Source organism: Alternaria incomplexa (genome assembly GCF_024043165.1).
Source record: "Alternaria incomplexa strain BMP 0042 chromosome Unknown scaffold_13, whole genome shotgun sequence".
Taxonomy (NCBI): domain Eukaryota; kingdom Fungi; phylum Ascomycota; class Dothideomycetes; order Pleosporales; family Pleosporaceae; genus Alternaria; species Alternaria incomplexa.
Genome location: NW_026249862.1, coordinates 1130881 through 1151529, shown reverse-complemented (window position 1 = coordinate 1151529; position 20649 = coordinate 1130881). Strand labels below are relative to the sequence as shown.

Sequence of the window (20649 nt, the reverse complement as noted above, 5' to 3'; positions counted from 1 at the left end):
GTATTGGCTCGGTCGTTTGTGTCGATGCAGTCTGCAATCGTGCTGGCTCGTCGGGTACGCGCCATCGGGATGTGGAGCAGCCTGGGTACACTACACAGAACTACTCATACGGATGAACGTCTGGCGTTGGCGCATGGGTAACAAGGCCGCCCCTAGTAATGCCCGATGACATATAGCATTACAGATATCGTTATGCGTGGGATGCATAGGATTCAGGATTCAGCAGCAGGATCTATTGATCTTGTTGGATCGATCGGCCGTCGCGTATGGCCGTATAGGCGCTTGCTCCATCTTCCCATATCGAATATCGGTAGCCTCGGCTCGAGTTGCATATGGCCCCAACGATGCACACACCTAGCCCCAGAGTTGCAGCGTGTAGTGCCAGCGAACCAAACGCAGTATGAATCGCATTCCAATACTACGTCTGAGAGGTTCGCCCATATGCGCGTGGTCAAGTGTACAACACGAGATGAAAAAATATGGATAAATCAGCCACTCATATTATGAGAGTGACGTGCAGGGATCAGTGTAGAACGGCCCCCTCTCAAGACAAATGCAATTACGAACCAGGAAAGATGGGTTATCTCAAATCATCGGACGATTCCTGAACCGTGCCCGCAGAAGGCAGCTAGAAGGCCTGTCATGGTTCAGTCCGTAACGTTAAACTGGGGGCAGGGGGTTGGTCGTGTCGACACACCCGGATCGATGACGCACCCGAGACGAAAAGCCCACAGGTGCCTACCTCTGGTCCTAACAACGAACGTGTATGTATGCGCCGCAAATATTGAAACGCATTCTTCCGGTGGTAGTCGCATTTCCTACTTTGCAAATGGTCCACTTGGCCAAGTTAGATGGTGATGGTTGTGCACTACCCTCGTGATGCACCCGCCGCCCATGTTTGTAGGCAACATCGTGGCACCAGGCTTAAGCGACCGGCGCACAGTCTCGCGCGAAAGGGCGAAGCCGGAGATTGGACGCAAGTGGTCGAATCGGAAAATAAGACATATGGGTTATATAGAAGCGCAATGTAGAGCTCATATACCTCGCGTGCGTCTAACGTGTCGCAACGTTGAACAGGGCGGGCGCCCCGCAGAATAGCGACCACCTGGCACACGACGGGTCCCGCCGTCAGGCTCGCCAGCCACAGCGCACCAGGCTCCACGGAGATGCGCTCGTGATGTGCAGAGCCGGTGTAGAGTTATACATCATATATGTGCATATGAGGCGCCTTACAGCGATGTATGAGGATAGGCAGCGTACAGCCTGGGCGGCGATCATGGTCTGCTCGAGGCTTGGTGGTATTGGAAACTGCTTTGTGATGTCTGAATAATCAGCACCGGGTCTCGACGTGCAAGGATTGCCATGTGGGGAAGTGCAGGATTGTGTGGCTTGCATCGGCCAACGTGCGGCCAGTGACTTGAGTGGGCCGACGAGTTTGATCGCGGTTTAATCGGACGTCGACGGGAGGCAAGCGTACGAATCGCAAGGGCGCCATTACATGGCCATGCTTCCGTCCCTTGTACAGGCGGCATGGGGAATGCAGCCATAGTATAGGCGGAGGGATAGGCCGCAGCAAGCACCTCTTGGAGGGCTTTCAGACATCACCCACCGTCGTCATACCTCGTTTCTTGTCTCATCCAGCCCCGAGTTGTGTCGGCCTGGCTGCGTGCTGCTTCTCTGCTCCAGTCGCGCGTGCTGACGCTCAATCCACCTCCCCACATACCCAACTCGCGCTTTGATATAGAGACTAGCGCCCCCACTGGACTCCAAGCAAGGGCCGTGACTATCCTGTGGAGAAGTCGGAGCTTACCATTTCCCCTTCTTCGGCCGGCGTTCCGATCCAAGCACACGACGTTTGGACGTCTCGACGCCTGATTCTGCCTGCGATGTTGTTTTGGGGCCTTGGGTGCAGGCGCATATGAAATATTTCTTCTTCTGATCTTGAAGTTTGGAACCTGATGTAAGATTGACTGCCTCGGCGCTACGCGACAGCTCCACGACGGCAGGCAGTCGTCGAGAACATGGCCGACTCCGGCGCAACCGCAACCTCCATAGCCACGCCCTCCCACGCGCGCTTCGACAACGACGACTCGCTCCTGCTGGCTGAATTTGGCCTGCCTGAACTTCGAGCCTCTCCGAATGCGACTGGGACTAGTCCGTCCAACATGATGGGCTCGTTTTCCGACTTCGACATGACGTTTGCGCAGAGCCAAGGATTCGCGTCCAATTTTGATGGCATACAACCAAAGATCGAGGCTGGATATGCGGACCACAGAGGCAGCGTCGGCAACATGAGCGAAGAGGGTATGAGTGGCGGCGGGAGTGCGCATCCAAATCGGATGAGCATTGGAGGAAGCCCCGGCCGCGACGGAAACAACACCAGCCCCGAGAGCGCACCTGCCATGGGTATGCTCGCAATTGGCGAATCGATGAATGATGCTTCGGCGCATGCCATGAACAGCGGCAATGACGGCACAAACCATTCGACTACATCGCGAAGGAGCAAGGACGATGCGCAAGATCCGCCACTTTGGAGCGAGATGAAGACAAAGGCTGGTAAGGAGAGGAAACGACTGCCTCTCGCTTGCATCGCATGTCGAAGGAAGAAGATTCGCTGCTCCGGCGAGAAGCCAGCCTGCAAACACTGCCTGCGGAGCCGGATACCGTGTGTCTACAAGGTCACCACTAGGAAGGCTGCACCGAGAACGGACTACATGGCGATGCTGGACAAGAGGCTCAAGCGCATGGAGGATCGTGTCATCAAGCTGATACCAAAGGAAAGCTTGCCTTCTGTTGCGAATGTGGGCAGATCCGTCGTTAAGCCCGCTATCCCCGGCGCCCCACCCAAAACACCCACCACGAAGAAACGCGCCGCAGAAGAAGCCTTTGGCAACGAGCTGGACGAATGGTCGAAAGTAAAAGGAGGAGATCCAGAAACCGCTGGGTCGACATCGCACGGCAAGGAATCAGATGAGAACAAGCTTCTTACCGAAGGCGCGGAGAGCTTGCCGTCGAAAGAGATCCAAGAACACTTGGCTGAGGTGTACTTTGACTTTGTCTACGGGCAAAGCTACCCACTACTGCACAAGCCGAGCTTTATGCGAAGACTAGCAGCTGGGAAGGTTCCGCCGGTACTGATACTAGCAATGTGCGCCATATCGGCACGATTCTCGAACCACCCGCAACTACGGACAGAGCCATGCTTCTTACGGGGCGACAGCTGGGCTGAACGAGCGCGTGAGATTGCCCTGAAACGATACGACGCACCGAATATCACCATCTTGATAGTCTACCTGCTGCTGGGGCTTCATGAGTTTGGCACCTGTCAAGGCGGACGGAGTTGGATGTTCGGCGGTATGGCACAGAGGATGGCATACGCACTGCAACTGCACAAGGAGAACGAGTACGACCCACTGGTCAACGAACCAGACAGGAAACCCCTGAGCGCTACTGACCGCGAGATACGGCGGCGGACCATGTGGTCTTGCTTCCTAATGGACCGTTTCAACTCCTCCGGTACCGACCGACCACTCTTCGTACACGAGCAGTACATCGAAGTGCAATTACCAGTCAAAGAGCACCTATACGTACACGAGATACACGCGCCCACCGAGAACTTAGAAGGCGACGTGCCGAACCCCGTTCCACCTGACAGCGGTCAACTGGCGAATCCGCGCGATAACATGGGCGTCTCGGCATACACCATACGATTAGTCTGCATATGGGGCAAGCTCATCAAGTACATGAACCTGGGAGGAAAGGAACGCGAAGCAGAGCCCATGTGGTCGGCCGATTCGACCTACAACGCTATCAAGAAAGAGGCGAAAGAGTTCAAGGCGGCATTGCCCGAGATGCTGGTCTACAATCCGGAGAACTTGAAGAGCCATGCGATTGGCAAGACTGCGAACTCGTTCTTGTATCTTCACATCTTATGGCAACAGATTATGCTGTTCATGCACAGGTTCGCGCTACCTTCGACTGCAGGCAGCAGACCACCGAAAGACATGCCGCATGACTTCCTCACAGAGTCCGCCCGCTCCGCGCTCGATGCCGCGAACCAGATCTCGATGCTCATCAACGAAGCCATGGACCACAACGTCGTCGCGCCATTCGCCGGCTACTCCGCTTTCTTCTCCTCGACCGTACACGTCCATGGGGTCTTCTCGAAGAACCCGAAGCTCGAAGCGCAATCGAAAAAGTACCTGGCATACAACGTCAAATACCTGACAAAGATGAAGAAGTACTGGGGCATGTTCCATTATATCGCGGAAAACCTGAAAGAGCTGTACCGTCAACACGCCGACGCGCAGCTGAAGGGGCCGAATGCGAGCGGCGAAAAGAAGAAGGGCAGCATATTCCAATATGGCGACTGGTTCGATCGATACCCGCATGGTGTTTCGAAAACAGACTACGAAGATGCAGCTGAGTCAAATCCGAATGAGCCAGGCACTGACGCCGTTCTGGGTCACAAGAGCGACCTGCAAAGTGTGGAAGAGTTCTTCGCATCGCTATCTCCACCGTCGAAAACCGATCAGCAACGCAAACAAGCGCGCAAGAACAAGTCGAAGTCGATCTCAAAACCTGCTGATCTCGCTTCGGCAAACCAACAAGATCTGCCACGCTTACAACGACACAACAGCCAATCTCACCAAAATCATGCCGCTCGACTGCAAGCACAGCAGCAAATGAACATCAACATGGCCTCCCAAGATGCAATAGACGCTGCCATCGCCGCTGGCTACGACCCCGCTGCTCTCTTCGCCCAACAACAGCAACAACATGCTTCACCCCAACAATTCCTCGCCGACTTCGCGGGCTCCCACCACGCGCATCAGCAACATCCGCACCACCCATCGCTTCCCCTCATCAACACCTCACCTACGATGATCCATCCCTCACACGCCCACCAAATGGACCCCACCAACCTCTCTCCCTTCCCCGATCTAGCCACCGATTTCAACAACTCTTTCTGGAATCTCGAAGCCATGGGTCTAGGCAATAATGCGAACAACAATAACTTCTTCGATCCGATGAGCAGTTACTTCGTGCCGTTCAATGTGGAGCCGCCACCACAGCATAGTCTAGGCGACGATGGAGTTTTTGCAGGGCAGGGCGCTGAGGCGTATGGGTTCGCGCTGGGCGCGGGGACGCCTGTTGATTTGGATATGATGCATGGTGGTGGTGGGGCGAGGATGCATAGGGGGAGTGTTAGTGGGGGGAGACCGAGTTTGGGGAGGAGGGGCACGGGATTGGAGTAAAGGGATGTTTTTCTAAAACGACCTTGATTGGGGTCATTGGTATGGGAAAATTAATGTGGGGATGAATATCAGGTATATACCATCGGACGGAGTTCTCAGTGATATGAGGCTGTGTATACGGTGTCGGCGCAATCAGGAAGAAGGCCTCAGGGACTAGGTTGTTCATAGTCAAAAGCGCGGCTGTATCTTGGATTTGGCTTTGCAATACCACTTTACGCATCTGAAGTTTTCTTAAGATTCTATATCATCAAAGCGCAGTAAAGTGACCATGGCGCTATGCGTCACGTTATCGTCGTGCTCATGGTGATGGCGCACTTCCTGTATCTGCTCTAGCGCAAATCACGCATCTGGGTAGTCGCAGGCCGGCGGATTGTCCCCCAAGCTTTCGTCTCGCATCGACACTGCGCCCACCTCCAAACTCACACTTTCACCATTCCTCGGGGCTGTGGAATGTATTCATAATGGAACTTCTGTCATACATCACGTCCACAATGATATCTTGCGCTTGTCTGCCTCAGATGAGGGGTAAGGCTTCATTCGTCGACCAGGCTGAAAGCGCCTTACAATGACGATTGGACATTGCTTCACCGGTCTGATGATCATGGCCTAATTATCCCAATGTGGCGCCGTCCTCAATGCCTACTGGTGTAGAGAGAAGCTCATTGCCTCCGCGCGAGGCACCGGAAGAAGCTTGCATATCTGACCGGTTCGTCCATTGATCGAGCACTGTGAAGCTGAATTGTGATATAGAGAGAGATTGCAGTGCCTATGCTCTTCCGACTGATATCACAAGACCACACCGCCGAATATCATCATACCATGCACAACATCACCACCCGGAATGTCGGACGAAATAGCCCTGCTTCCTCGCCTCTTTGAGCCGTTAGAGGAGAACCAAATACGCATTTTAGTCCTCTATCCGTCTAAGGACCGCAATCGCCCTTTATCAGGGCGTCATGACGTCCAGACTCTTGCGAAGAAAGGCGATGCCAGCCAAGCGCCCGACTGGAAAGAGTACTTTGCTCTGTCTTATGTTTGGGGAGATCCTACCAAGACGGGCTGGCTTACGCTTGATACCGGAATGCTCGAAATCCGTTCGAATGTACACCAGGCTTTATTGGAAATACGACAGGACAATGAAGAGATAAGGCTCTGGGTAGATGCAGTCTGTATCAACCAAGGCGATCGTCAGGAGAGATGCTTACAGGTGTCGCTCATGGGTGATATATACTCAAATGCAAGGTCGATCGCCATTTGGTTGAATGATGACAGAAACATTCTTGGAAGTACCATCACACCTCCAAGGATTCCATCTTACCACTGGGCTTATAGGTTGTGGACAGCGTACATGAAGCTGTCAGTGCTATCAGATATACGTATCTTGTATGGCGCATTGGAGTTCTTCTGCAACAGCAGAGGGGGTTTCTCTCTGCTTTGCAACGGTCGTGTAATACAGGTCAAACGAGCAAACCTAAACAAAGGAGCTTTGGGTAGATCGTTATTGACCCAACCCGCAGTCACGCAGGTTGCAGGGATTCAACACACACTTCCATTCAAGTACCAAATCGGCCACCATATTCTTGACGACCATCGATCTGTCATGCAGCAGCAGTATCCTCGACGAAACAAAGTGCTTAAGTCTCACGGAAAGCCTCAACACCGCATCGTATTCGAAGAGATCAGTTTCTCGCGAAGTCGCGCAATCAAGATCATACCTTCGTTAAGTACTGCAATTTTCAGCTCTTGGCTCAAATCCAGGGTAAGGTAGCCGCTACAAATAGCTCTCAAGATATTTTACTAACTTCTTACTAGTATGTATCCTCCTTGCTACGCTTTAACAAATCAATTTCGAGACATTTCATTATTTGTGCTGACAGCTTGATAGCGAGAGAAGGAACTCCATGTTATGGCTCAAGAGCAACCACCTGAGCATCGATGAGAGATATGATAGCGGGAATACCCAGTGCGAGGCTCTAGTCGACACGAATATAGAAACAAAAGGGATTGAATCTGAACGAGCGAGAACGTCGAGGGATACTGATCAGCGAGCGAGTGAAGAAAGAACTATACGAGGCTACAGGATGTTCTGGACGTGTGTAAGTTGTACCAAGTCGCGTTCAACGATGGAGAAGAGATATCATTTCCACAATGCTAGCATCCCCAGCTGATCCAATGAGCAGACCTGCGGCCATAAAGGCCTCGATCACTACATAGAGTACTGCTCCGGTTCTGTACGGGAGCTTCTACATCGTCTTCATGATGCCGGTATTCATGGATACATTGAGCCCTGGGACCCGCTTCAACCCGGTCGCTTTGCCATAAGCCACGCAGTCGCACGCCTCTCGATAATCGTCAGCAACATGCATAGGTGGGTCCTTATGTCTACAGTCGGCTATGTTCGACCGTACCATGCAGACTGGCTCCCTAAAGACCCTACAAAGACGGTTCCGACATCTTGGGGCACTAAAAAAGGCAAAAGGCCCTATATCGAGAATACCGCTGGTCGTACGTCCAGGACTTATTTCCCGACTGCCAGCTCCCAAAGTCATGGCACCACAGCTTCGTTACTATTCAGTGGCAACCCTGGTGTTCCTTCTACAAATACAACGGGTCAATGCAATCAAAGTAGTTCGTCAACGACATGCACGAGCACAAACACCACACAAGTCAACATACGGGAGGATTTTATACTTCTCTGCATGAGAGTGAAGAAGTTCCTCACTAGAAGACACGACGTCGGAGTATCCGGCATCACATGTGACCGCGAACTTTTTCAAGCCTTTCGTAACGAGTACAATTCAAGGTTTGGACGAATTTATCGAAGGTTCAGCCTTCGAACAGCACAACGCATGAGCTTCGTAAAGGTGGAATGCTTAATTCCACGGTCTGCAATCGTTGTTGCTGACGCGCTTCACTAGTTTGTTTTGCATCCCCGCTCAGAAGTCGACGGTTTGATGGCTGACATGCCACCGGACACCGTTAAGCACTATACGTGCGATCCTCGCAAACCCGACCACATACCTGCTATAGGCAGCGACTTTCTGATGCACCGCTTCACTTCACCAGAGGCATGTTTCCATGACAAGATATGTCTCAACCAAATGCCGAAACGTGTTGGTGAGCGCCCAACACCAGGCATCGACCCAGATTTCTACACAGGTTGGGGAATGCACATAGACGAAGGTTTGAATTTCGAGCGCATATGCTTCATACTCTTTATCGGCATTGTATCTGGAGGAACGTTCGGGATTGTATGGGCAATCTGTAAGAAAAGTCTGCAAGATGGGTTTGCGGTAGCAGGTTTCATCATCGGCGCTGAAGCTATAGCAGTCGCTAGTTTACAGCTTCTGTTGGCTTTTGAAGCTAGATAACGCAACTTCGTGGTCGCTGGGGATCGCGTTTGCTGAGGTCTCATCTGAGCGCTTGATGAAGGGCTTTTCGAGACCGGGTGGATATACTAAGCGAGCAACACGCGGTTTCTGCAAACCAGAGGTCGCTTTTCCTATGTCTGATCTACCGCACAGCTGATGTACAAAGCTCACATTCGCGCCGCCTACCCCATTTCGGCCGCTCCACTTCATCAACACCTCGACCCATCCACTTACCAACCATCGCAGCCACATCCCAAATCCCCACCCCAGCCTCGGATCACAAGATCCGTCGCATATCATACCAGGGCACGAGTTTGAGGGACCAGGCATTTCATGTTTGAAGATCGACCGTGTCGTTTGGTGAAACGCTAGTGGCGACGGGCCTGCAACATCATGCAGCTGCGGGTGGATCACGGCAACTAGTATTCGCCTACGCTGATGCTGAACAGGATAGTTGCGAGTGATTGGAAACCGATGATTTGAGTGTGTGGTTTTGCATGTTCGGAATCAACCGTGTTTGGTGCGACTTGTCATGCGCGCGGGGTGGAGTTACTCGTTTTGGTGCAGGCCGCAAGAACAACACCACGGTGCGATGGGCGCTACGACAGAACCTCACACATGAGTAACTCATCAATACTGATCGTGACATCCAGCATGCGGAGTAATTCTGTGTGAGTTGTATATTCTGATAGGCCAACAATGTGATGGTGGTATTATGTGAAACATACATGCGTTTGCTTGTTTAGTGGGATTCTGCAACTCCAAAGACAGCGTTTCGCAAATCCACGATCTTGCATTGAGAGTTTCCGCCTTGGCGCCTTTAGCCTTCATCCCCAGGCGCAGACGAAACTGAGTATCGGAACGTTGACACCTCTCAGCGCCTGGGTAATCGGCACTCCGCCACAGCCAAGTATGGGAGGGAAACGCCTCACTGCCGCCAAGCACGTTTAGCCTTGCCGGAAGACCTTCGAAAACGCATCTTGACACAAGAGCCTGCCTGCATCCATACTGAATTGTACATGCCAATGACGAGCTGAGTGGAGCGGTGGGCGGCTGTCATCCCAATGGAGAATACGATGCGATGTAGATCGACAATGCAGCGCAATGGGAAAGAGGTATAAGATGCCTTGACGAAGCCGGCTCTACAATCATCATCAGCATTCAACTCTTCAGCTCCTCTACTAATACTTCATTCTCCATTAGCCTGGTGCTTCTCGCTTTTCATCTTTACTTTCAAACCACCCATATCTTTTAATCCACCGAGTTGATCTCGATTTCAAATACACACATACAATATGCACTTCTCACCAGCTCTCGTCCTCGCCCTTGCGGCTGCCGTTTCTGCCCACGGTGTGGTCTCTGAGATCAAGGGTGCCAATGGAGTCACCATGCCTGGCTTGACTATCCAAGACGGAACTCCTCGCGACTGCTCCTCCAAGTAGGTCTCTCAACCTTCTATTCTTGAAACAAGTTACTAACCAATCTTCAGCGGCTGCGGTTCTCAAGCCGACACTGCCATCATCAGGGACCGCGAAATCTCCAGTGGCAAGACTGGTCCTCTTGGTCGCACACAAGGTAACGGCAACGTTGATGCTGCCGTTATGGTTGGTGCCTTCATGGGACAGGGTGCCGCGCCTCCTGCGAACAACGGTGCTTCTGGAAGTGTTGGTGTCGAGGACAACATCCAACAGGCTGGCCAGAGGAAGCGTCAATTCCTCAGCGGTCTTCTTGGTGGAGGCGCTGGTGGTGCTGGAGGTGCTGGCGGCAAGGCCGGTGCTACTGGTATCGCTGGACTGCTCGGTGGAGGTGGTGACAAGGTCAACGGCCCACCAGAGTCACGCGTTGCTGCCGCAGTAGGAGCAGGTGCCACAAGCGGCATGCCCACTTGCGCTGACGATGGTACCGTCACCATGACTCTGCGCCAGGTAAGCGATCACTCCTACTCATTTTCATACATTTCTAACTCATTCCTTTCAGATCAACCAGGACGGTGCTGGACCATTCACTGCCGATGTTGATGGTACCTCAGGCGGTACTGACGAGGCCGCCATGCAGCCTGCTACCGTCACCCAGGACGTTCCTGGCCTCGGTGTTCAGGGTATCTCGCTCGCCACCAACACCGAGTTTGCCATGAAGGTACAGATGCCGGCTGGTATGACTTGCGACGCTACTGTTGCTGGTGTCAACAACGTCTGCGTCATGCGCGTCCGCAACGGTGCTGCCGCGGGTCCCTTCGGCGGATCTGTTGCTTTCACACAGGGCGCCGCCGCCAGGAAGCGCGCCATCGCTTACAAGCTCAAGAAGCGCATGGAGATTGGTAACAAGAACTAAGGTGGATGTGATGAACACTCTACCCCAATGTTAATACATGGACTGGCTGGTTCAGCGCCAACGATCGATGATGGAAATCGGGTACATATGGATAATGAGTATTATAGAGTATAACGAATCGCAATGAATGCTTCATAAGAAAAGAAACATGCGTCCTTCTTGCACAAGTCCGGTGGTTGCTGACGTCGGGATTAATGGATTTAAGAGTGGCGGTTTACCGGGAGAAGTGACGCCAAGGTGAAGGATCGAAAACCCACTAAGCTAAGCCTAAGGCGGACCAAGCTTATCGTAACTGCTATTCTGCCCCCGCCACCCGGTTGTTATCCTGCTCTAATGCCAGCAATCAACACAGCAACAGACAGTCCAAAGTTGGGACGGTATGTAGACTTCCAGCTTTGAAGCGATTCTGCGCATAGTCGCTCTTCGTCAGAATGCTTCGAAACTATTCAGACCCTGTCATCGCGCAATCCACAGTAAAAATCGCAACATGCACCAAGCCATAGTACGCTATTATTCGTCACAGATCTACCGTTCCCACGCCAAGTAAAAACTAGGAAGTCGCTTATAACGGTGGTATGCCTAGTTCTATGCGTCTGTCTCTCTGACCACCATCTTCCGGTTCGACATGGCCCTCTTTGATTCGAAAGCTCCCGCCGAGCACCCGTCGCCCACGGCAAACTATAGCGACGATGACTTCCAACGAATGGACCCCAGTGGAGTCAAGCGAGGCCTCAAAACTCGTCATCTATCCATGATGGCGCTCGCTGGAATCATTGGACCTGGTATTCTGGTCGGTACTGGTGGTGCCCTCGCAGAAGGAGGACCGGCATCTCTGCTCATAGCTTTCAGCGTTATCGGATTCATCGCTTTCAGCATTACGCAATCCTTGGGAGAAATGACAACCTTGTATCCTACTGGTGGTGCTTTCGTCACGCTTTCCGACCGATTTGTCGACAAAGCATTCGGAGTAGCGGTGGGCTGGCAGTACTGGCTGGTGTGGGCATGCGTGCTAGCAAACGAGTACAATGTCATCTCCTCTATTCTGGTCTTTTGGGGTCCGGAGGTGCCTCTATGGGGCTACTTCCTAATCTTCTGGTTTGCATTCCTAGGCTTCCAGATGTTGGGCGTCGAGTCTTTCGGCGAAGCGGAGTTCTGGCTTGCCCTGATCAAGCTTGCGGGTCTTTGCGCCTATTTCATATTTGCCATCATCTATGCTTCTGGCGGTCTCATCGGGCAAGATGAGGCACTCGGATTTCGGTACTGGAACGACCCCGGCCCCTGGGTAGACGGCTTCCGCGGAGTAGCCACAGTCTTCGTTTTCGCTTCGACGTTTTACGCCGGTGTCGAGGCGGTTGCTGTGGCCGCTACAGAGACCAGAAACCCATCGGTAGCTGTACCTCTGGCAATTCGACAAGTCATTTGGCGAATTCTCTTCGTATACATCGGAGTTGCCTTCTTCTTTGGGCTCACCTGCCCTTCGAATGCGGACGGCCTAGCGAACGGAGCCAGCCGCGCACTAAAAAGCCCTATGACCATAGCAATCCAAAACGCTGGATGGCAAGGAGGCGTGCATCTGATCAATGCGTTCATCTTTATTACAGTCCTGAGCGCTGCGAACAGCTCAATCTACATTGGGTCTCGAACGATACTCTTCATGGCACAAGAGAAAATGGCGCCGAAGTTCCTTGGGAGGACGAACAGCCGTGGAGTCCCAATCTACGCCATTGTCTTCACAAACCTGTTCGGGGCGATATCCATGATGAACGTCAGTACTGGTGGTGGCCAGGCGTATTCCTACATCGTCAATCTGAGCGGTGTCTCTACCTTCCTTGTTTGGGGTTCTATCTCCTTTACACACATTCGCTTCCGGAAGGCTTGGAAAGCACAAGGTCGAACGCCCGACATGTTACCTTTCAAGTCGCTCGCTTACCCGTGGAATGCCTACTTTGGAGTATCAGCCAACATATTCCTCGCTCTTGTCCAGGGCTGGACCACGCTGAGCCCATTCGATGCAGGCACATTTGTCGACGCTTACATCATGTTGCCGGTGTTCGGGATCATGTTTGTGGGATACAAGGTCATATTCAAGACAAGTTTCAGGCGAAGCCACGAGGTTGATCTTGACACGGGAATGAGGAAGGACTTGGACATGAAGGATGAATACGTGCAGACGGAACCGCATACCGAGCCGCGAGTGAAGCAAGGCTTCGTCCAGAACCTCTGGCGAAATTTCTGAGTAACATGACCAGTGTATTTGGTCGCCTATACGATAACACCACTATCAACAAGACTGTAATTCTATCATGCGACTCTCATTCGCGCAAATGCAAGTAGCTACGAAATAAGGCTGACAATGGCTGCTTGCTGATAAATGATACCAAGCGCTTCACGCGACAATTCGCGGTGCATGCCTTTTTGAGTGACCCAATCGGTCTGAAAACCCCGCATCAATCGCCTTGGACTATACCACAATCTAATAATAACGGTTCACTAGGGTCCAGAAGGATGCGACTCCGTCAAATTCTCTCGTGGCATTACGCCCAGGAGGATCGCAAACCCTGTCGTGCTGTCGTCTCATTGGCCAGATTTGATAATAATAGCCGTGGGCCTCTGCTCGCGGGCCTGGTCGCGGTAGCCTAACTGTGTGGGCAACCACGCCGCAATGCTGCATACCTAGGTAGTGCCATGCAGCCTCCCGAGTTACTCTTCAACCACCGATGTCATTTGCGCAGTCGTACATTGTTCAATCCGTACTTGCTACACGCTCGCTCGTATAATTGAATTTCGCTGACTCCCCTCCCATTGGTTGGATGAAACTCGAACAAATTACCATGGCGACGGTGTCCGGTAAACCACGCCAGAGAGCCTGGAAACCCAAAGCACGCTCTGGCTGTAAAACTTGCAAGTAAGTCGCTGCGTCAACTATAAAGTGTGCCTATCGTCATAGCACGGTATGGCTTGCACTTTGTTTGTGGCTGGGCTCGTAGCCCGCAAAGCTCCAGCCGCCCACTGGCAGGTACCGCAACGCGAAACGTCAACCCGATAAGCCATTCTCCAGCTTCAAGCCGCGTCGTCATCAAATCCCACTACGCATGGACTCGAAGCTGAATATATCGTCTTTTAGTACTGCTGTGTATCCAATGGTCTCTTGCTAATCTGTACAGAATACGCAAAGTCAAGTGTGATGAGGAGAAACCGAACTGCAGACGATGCACCTCAACGGGCCGTACGTGCGATGGCTACGATCCATCTTTCAGACCTCCGCCACCATCAACGCCCTCGCCTCCAGAGTCATCGAGAAGTTCACCTCAGTCGGTATCAAGTTGGAGCTTGACACGGTCTCATTCGCCAGTCTTCATCGCTCCAGCCATTCGTCTCGATACCAAGGAGGAGCGAGATAGCTTCGAGTTTTTCATGACGCATGCCGTCTCAAATCTGCGCGGATTCCTCGATTCGCCGTTCTGGCAACGAGAACTGCTTCAAGCTGCTCATCGTGAGCCCGCGATTCAACACTGCATTATCGCCTTGGGCGCTATGTATCGACGCTTTTCCGAAGGCTGCGACTCACGTCTGACCGAGACAGCCATACTGGATAATTACCTACAATTCGCTTTGCGACAGTCGAATCAAGCAATTCAGGACTTGTTGAAAAAGCCGAAGAGCAACGACAAAGTAGTCAAATCAGATAAGATCACGCTTATGACCTGCGCTATCCTGTTCACCAGCATGTGTTGTTTGCAAGGCTACCAAAGAGACGCAATCGAACACGTACGCAGCGGCATCCGGATGTTAAACGAAGTGGACCAAGGGAAAGAAAAGTTTGATCATCCGATAGAACTGGAGTCTATACGCACCATCTTTGTGGGATTCGATACGCAGATTAGGGCGATAATGCCAACGCACATCTCACCATCCTGGGTCGCGAAGCCCAAGACTAGACCGCTGGGCAGTTCAACGAACACGCTGAGTATGTCTGCGCTACATGCGATGTTGGGACACACACAGAGCCTACTAAATAGCATCCACGCTTTCAACCAAAGAACCAAACTACGCCCCGCCGACGAAGTCGAAGAAGTATACATCGAATACCTCGACCTCATCTCCCGCTACCACCGCGGCAAACTCACCATGGACAATCTCTGGAAGCAAGCCCCTGCCTACGGCGAAGAATACACCGAACCCCTCACGGCATTGGAACTAACACAAGCCCAAATGGAATTCCTCCTCCGCGCCCCACGAGCCGATCTCATCCAGAAATTCCCCTGTCTAGGCGACTTCAAACCCGCACGGAAACCTTTCATCGAACCCTTCGACATGGCCGCACAATTCGTGCTCATCTTCGAACTCGCTGCTAAACTCCTCCCTCTTTCAGGCGCGCAGACGCCTATCTTCCAAACGCCCGTTGGTCCCACATCCGCACTCTGGGCTATCGCCGTCCGCGCACCGTCGTCTTGCCAAGCCCTCCGCAAACGCGCTGTGAAACTCATGCTGAGCCATCCCCGAAGGGAAGGATTTTGGGATGGCATGCTTGCGGGGCAGATTGCGGAAGAGGCGTTGAGGTTTGAACAAGAACGTGCGCGAGCGGAGATGGGTATCGAGGAAGATGAGATGTGTGCGGAGCTGGAGGTGCCGGAGCATTTGCGTATTATTGCGTTCTATTTGACGCATCCGAAAGATAGTGATCGGACGGTCAAGGTTGAGTTTTCGGATGCCAGGGATTTGGCGATTGGGATCCCGGGGTCGGTTAAGTGGATAACTTGGTAGAAGGGTGGTGGCTTGAGACACAAAAGTGTCAAGACAGTCTTGTGCTATGACATGAAGATGTTGGTCTCCTGAGTTAGCCGACCCGAGAGTGTCTACTTGTTCTTCACCGCCAGGGCAGCGCTTCTGCAGTACGGAACAGCATCTCCTCAGCGCCGTGCTACAGCATTCGACAATCTACGTTTCCTCGACTCGGGGTCCAGAAAATGGCATTACAAAGGCGTGAAAACGTTGATGAAGGACTGCCATGGGTACAACACACAACCTTCTGTCTCCGATCACAAGGCTGGTCCCAGACGAAAGAAGAGCACGTCTAGCACTGCCATCATCGTTTGAAGATTGCGTGAATGCACGTGTTGAGGCACAAAGACTCAAGAGAAGGGATACCCAGAACTGAAGAGAGAAAGCCAAGGCTCAGCAGACTGTTCATATGGTCTGGTCAACCGCTGGTATGAGTAAAAATAAAAAATATATCGGTGAATGTATCGTACAAAGAAAATCATATAGGCAATGGTCTGAGCGACTCAGCATGCTACACAGTAGCCATGCCGGTCCTCCACAAACATCCTTTCCCTCTCCATAGATGTCAAAGTCATCCTAAGCCCCCTCCTCACCCATCAAAAACGCATCCAAATCGCTCACACCCAACCTCCCACCAGCCCTCCTCACCGTTCCCGCAGCACCCCTCGCCGCAACATCGCCCTTCTTCCAATTAACCCAACTCGTACTCACAATCCTCGTTTCTGGCTTCGGCCTAGCCGTCAGCCTCAGGCCCGTTCCTAGACTACCTCTCAGGACCTTCATATCAATCTTGCCGCCGCGGATACTGCGCAGGATGTGCGAGACAGGGCTGTTGTCGTCGCCCCAGACGGAGCCGTACGAGTCTTCGCCTGGGAAGAGGATGCGGGTTGTAAGTTTTGTGAGGGGCGTGGTGTGTTTGGGGAAGAGGGTCGTGATGAGGTGGGCGAGAGCGGCGGGGGCTTCGGCTGAGGTGGAGGCGGAAAAGGAAGGGAAGGTTGTATGTATGCTGGTTGTTTGGCGGGATTCGCGAGGGAGGGGAGGGTCGAGACGGAGGCGCGGGCGCGAGGCGTTGACGGAGACGCCGTGGCGGGCTGTTCGTCGGGAGGAGGAGCGCGTGAAGCTTGTTGTTGGTCCCGATGATGGGGTGGTGAACGATTGTGCTGCAAAGCTGCTGGATGGCGTCAAGCGCTCATCGTAGCTTGTTTGGAGATCTCGTGGATCGAGCTGGCTCTCTTGCTGGGGTGTGTAGTAGCCAGAGATGTAGACTCGACGCGCTTGTTTCAACAGGTAGGGGTATTGGTGCTTCAATACCAAGACGCCGTAAGGATAAGACACGTAAAGTGACAGGCCTTCCTGGTCTTCTTCGTTGTCGTGAACGACTCCGTCGGCATCAACAGTAGAACGCGCCTGCGCGATATGTCTCCGCCTACGAACACAATCGTTCAACTCGTCATTGATCAATCGGGACGTCAACATCAGCGCCACCGCAGCGGGGAAGCCCAGCTTCTCGCCCTCAATGTCTTCCATGTGTCCATTCTCGACGGCAATCGTGGGTGGCTTCGCGACTGAGAGGAGAGATGCATCGTGGTGGCGGCGTGCCAGCGGCGCGAGATCGAGTGGTAGACCTGGAACTTCCGTCTTCCGGGCGCGGTCCTGTATCCTGTTGCCAAAACACGTAGTGTAGCCAGCACTAATCGTGATTGCGTGCGGTTCGGTGAGGAGGTAGTCGTAGATTTGGCATCGTATCTCAGTGGGTATCGATAAGAAGCCGCTGTAGCTGCTGCTATCCGTCACACTCATGTTGTAATCGTAATCGTGGAAAATTTGTGGTACTCAATGGTGCCAAATGTATGGGTCTCTAGCGGAATTTATTGTAGCAAAAGTTGATCAAGAGTAAAAACAACGTGTCCAACGACGTGTTGTTGTAAGGATGAGTGAAGGATGATGTCGCCGAATCATGGATGTGGGGTGTGGAGCGGTGAAACAAACAGATGCCCTGCAGGAGCGAGTCACCGCGAGTCCCGGTGGCGGCCCCAGAGCCTCACGCGACGAGGCTGGCCAACATTCCACAGACGCCCAATCACGATTTTGCAAACGTCTGTTTGTTTACGCCAAGATGTATGCAATTATGACTCCTCCCTTACGCTACGGTAGGTGCGTGGAGCTAATCATCCTCACTATCTTCCGCTCTTTGTTGCTCAGCCAACTTCTGCGCTTGTTCCCACTGCATCGCAAATTCTCGCAGTTGACCCTCTCCGCCGCTACTTGCATCTACTACGTCTCTGGGAAGCTTATGCGCACTGTACTGTGGAGTTGAGAAGCCGTATGCCTCGGGGTCATCTCTCCGTACGAGGCGGAACTCTGGCTGCCATAGCTCCTCAATGTCGTCGTCATCTGTGTCTTCATCATCGTCTACAGTGTCACTAGCTGCCTCAACTGGCACGCCCTTGTCTTCCGGCTGAGCGATCTTCAAACGCACAGTCGTTTCCTCAAGAGGTGTTGCGTCGGGTACCTCCATAGTAAGGAGTTCCATCCATGAGAAGATCAGAGGATCAGTCCGCACAGCCCAGGGATTGAAATCGACCACCCAGACCTTGTCGTGCGGCGGCGGTACGTATACGTCGAAGGTGAAGTTGGGATCGGGAAATGTGTCGCGCAGTTTCGCGTCGAAGAAGTCTTGAATGGTATCTCGCAGCTTGTCCTGCATGTTGAACAAGAAGTCAAAGTGGTTCAGATCTCGCTGGCACAGGGCAATCAGCCGGCGATCCCGCACAAAGCAGCGGAACTCGACACTCGGATTCAGCGTGATCCACTTCCTCAGAACCAGATGATATGGAATCTCCGGGTCTGGTGTTGTAGATTGGTTGGCAGTGTCGTCAAAGGCGTGCGCCAGATCGTGTGTGACAAAGTCGCTGCTTTTCAGCAGCAGGTAGATGTCGTTTGGTGTCCGGCACTCCATGCTGTTGGTTGCGGCTATCCAAGTCGCGTCTTTTGGCGCGCTCCAGTTCAGCTTGGGTGCGACTTTGCCGCCCAGCTCCTCAATGGTCCGCTCGATGGCTTCGTGTGTGTCGCGCCAGTTGGCGCTCGGGTCTTGACCTTCGTCCTCATCGTCGTCATTGTTGTCCGCACCCGAGAATATGCCGCTGTCATTGTCTGACCACGAAGGGTTGTCGTTCTCTTCGGGAGGGAGGATGATGCCGTCTGATCGAAGGTAGTCGAGGAAGGCGGGTGGGAGGGGGATGAGACGCGCTTTGGGTGTTACGGCGCGGTATCTATTGCGGTTAGAGGAGAATCTGAGAACGAGAAGGAGTAGAGACCAACTTGGGATGCCATTTGTGATATGAGCAGTTCAGGATGTGCTCTTTGGTGACTGGTGGGAAGGGCAGTTCTCTGTACCCCACCTCAACCGGCCCTGAGGTGGTATCGTCGCTTGTGGCGTCTTGCGTAGTCATGGTGGTCGTAAATTGTGTGAGAAGGGATGAGAGCGAAATCTCTTAAGTTTTATATCGCAAGGCAATGACTCCATCTCTGGGTGAGTCTGCGCAGTACCAAGGGTAAAGTTTTGGTGGGGCGAGCCATTCCATCATTGCGCTTGGGCCTCCGTGCTCACCTCCGAGCTCTCCGCAAACCATCCATCAGTCTCGCCAGCGACACGCCCCAACGCGACACCCATCTCCACCCACCACCTCTACAAGCATCATGGCCGACAACGTAGGCCTCACCACGCCAAGAGGTAGCGGAACCTCGGGCTACGTCCAGAAGAACCGATCCCTCCTTCGACCGCGCGACAAGATCCAGCCCTACCCCAAAGACTGGGAACACGCCAAACACCGCCCAAGACAGCCAGACGCCGAGATCCTCGAACACGAAGCAAAGCGCGACATCGAAGTCAAGGTCCTTGAGCTGCGCGATAAGCTTGAAGACGAAGGCGTCGACGAAGACGAGATTGACGACCAGTGCGAAGGCCTACGCCGCAAACTCGATCAGGAACGAAAAGACGGCAAAGATCTCGGTCCTAATGCGAAGCGCCTCAAGTCGCACCAAGTCCACGACCTTGCCAAAGCAAAGGCAGAAGAGAGCGAGAGGTTGCGCAAAGCCCTGGGCATCAGCGCAGACTATGAGGAAGGAAGTCACTGGAGGAAGCAAGAGGAGAGAATGCGCGACAGTCTAGCCAAGAGGGAGGCCGAAGACGAAGAAAGGACTGCCAGAGCTAAAGAAGCCAGGCGGCATAGGGAGGACGACTCGGATTGAGCTTCTGCGAGTCTGCTATTTGGCGTTATGATCCTTTCCGATACCCATAGCCACTGTGCACCACCCTGAAGGCATGGCATTACTGCCTGGAGACTAGCATCCGAAAATCGGTCTCTGACATCTCTACGACATACCTCTAGTACCAAAGATAGCGACTGTCGATTACTGGTGCGGAAGCTGGAGGCACAGACAGGTCAGCTTCGTCTTCCAGCTTACAGTCTAAGAAGCAGACTGACTTCAACAGATGAGATCTAAACGAGCACCCAGTGTACCCTTGTCTACTGGCTTTTGGTTCTAATGCAGGAACCCTTTACACCATGTCAATTGACTTGACTTGACTGCTTCCGTGACGTCTCACCTCCACTGATGCGCACCTAGGATAACGCGCCGCTCACAAGCGACATTAGTTTGCATGCGCGGGATACCTATCTCCACCCCGGCGCATCTTTCGGTACTGAATGGACCTGTCAAGAGAACGGAGGCGTACCGCACATTGCGCAAGGTGCTTTGCTAGGGCTTCATCTTCACCACACCTCGTTCGCCTTATCACAAGTAACGATACCACATCTAATACACGCATTGTGACAGCCACTACAGCTGAACGATGAACCTTGTCCGTCTGCAACGCACTGTTCGGGTTGGCATTTCTTATCGGC

General features: G+C 52.9%; 7 protein-coding genes across 7 annotated transcripts; 5 read left to right on the top strand and 2 right to left on the bottom strand.

The window, feature by feature from the left end:
- Nucleotides 1-2021: 2021 nt before the first annotated feature.
- J4E90_008695 (uncharacterized protein) lies at nt 2022-5258 on the top strand (the record flags this gene model as incomplete). The annotated part of the gene is made up of 1 exon (XM_051438217.1): nt 2022-5258. One exon carries the CDS (start codon nt 2022-2024, stop codon nt 5256-5258), a length of 3237 nt encoding a protein of 1078 aa, XP_051288216.1.
- A 4666-nt stretch (nt 5259-9924) lies between these two features.
- Nucleotides 9925-10960, top strand: J4E90_008694 (uncharacterized protein; the record flags this gene model as incomplete). Its single annotated transcript, XM_051438216.1, has 3 exons — nt 9925-10067; nt 10119-10554; nt 10607-10960. The coding sequence occupies 3 exons, from the start codon at nt 9925-9927 to the stop codon at nt 10958-10960; spliced, it is 933 nt and encodes a 310-aa protein (XP_051288215.1).
- Nucleotides 10961-11585: 625 nt separating this feature from the next.
- On the top strand, nt 11586-13196 carry J4E90_008693 (uncharacterized protein; the record flags this gene model as incomplete). Its single annotated transcript, XM_051438215.1, has 1 exon — nt 11586-13196. One exon carries the CDS (start codon nt 11586-11588, stop codon nt 13194-13196), a length of 1611 nt encoding a protein of 536 aa, XP_051288214.1.
- Nucleotides 13197-14169: 973 nt separating this feature from the next.
- On the top strand, nt 14170-15724 carry J4E90_008692 (uncharacterized protein; the record flags this gene model as incomplete). The annotated part of the gene is given in 2 exon segments (XM_051438214.1): nt 14170-14311; nt 14328-15724. The coding sequence occupies 2 exon segments, from the start codon at nt 14170-14172 to the stop codon at nt 15722-15724; spliced, it is 1539 nt and encodes a 512-aa protein (XP_051288213.1).
- Nucleotides 15725-16318: 594 nt separating this feature from the next.
- J4E90_008691 (uncharacterized protein) lies at nt 16319-17542 on the bottom strand (the record flags this gene model as incomplete). The annotated part of the gene is made up of 2 exons (XM_051438213.1): nt 16319-17488; nt 17537-17542. 2 exons carry the CDS (start codon nt 17540-17542, stop codon nt 16319-16321), a joined length of 1176 nt encoding a protein of 391 aa, XP_051288212.1.
- Nucleotides 17543-17906: 364 nt separating this feature from the next.
- On the bottom strand, nt 17907-19194 carry J4E90_008690 (uncharacterized protein; the record flags this gene model as incomplete). The annotated part of the gene is made up of 2 exons (XM_051438212.1): nt 17907-19014; nt 19064-19194. The coding sequence occupies 2 exons, from the start codon at nt 19192-19194 to the stop codon at nt 17907-17909; spliced, it is 1239 nt and encodes a 412-aa protein (XP_051288211.1).
- A 247-nt stretch (nt 19195-19441) lies between these two features.
- CWC21 (RNA-splicing factor) lies at nt 19442-19993 on the top strand (the record flags this gene model as incomplete). Its single annotated transcript, XM_051438211.1, has 1 exon — nt 19442-19993. One exon carries the CDS (start codon nt 19442-19444, stop codon nt 19991-19993), a length of 552 nt encoding a protein of 183 aa, XP_051288210.1.
- Between the last annotated feature and the right edge of the window lie 656 nt (nt 19994-20649).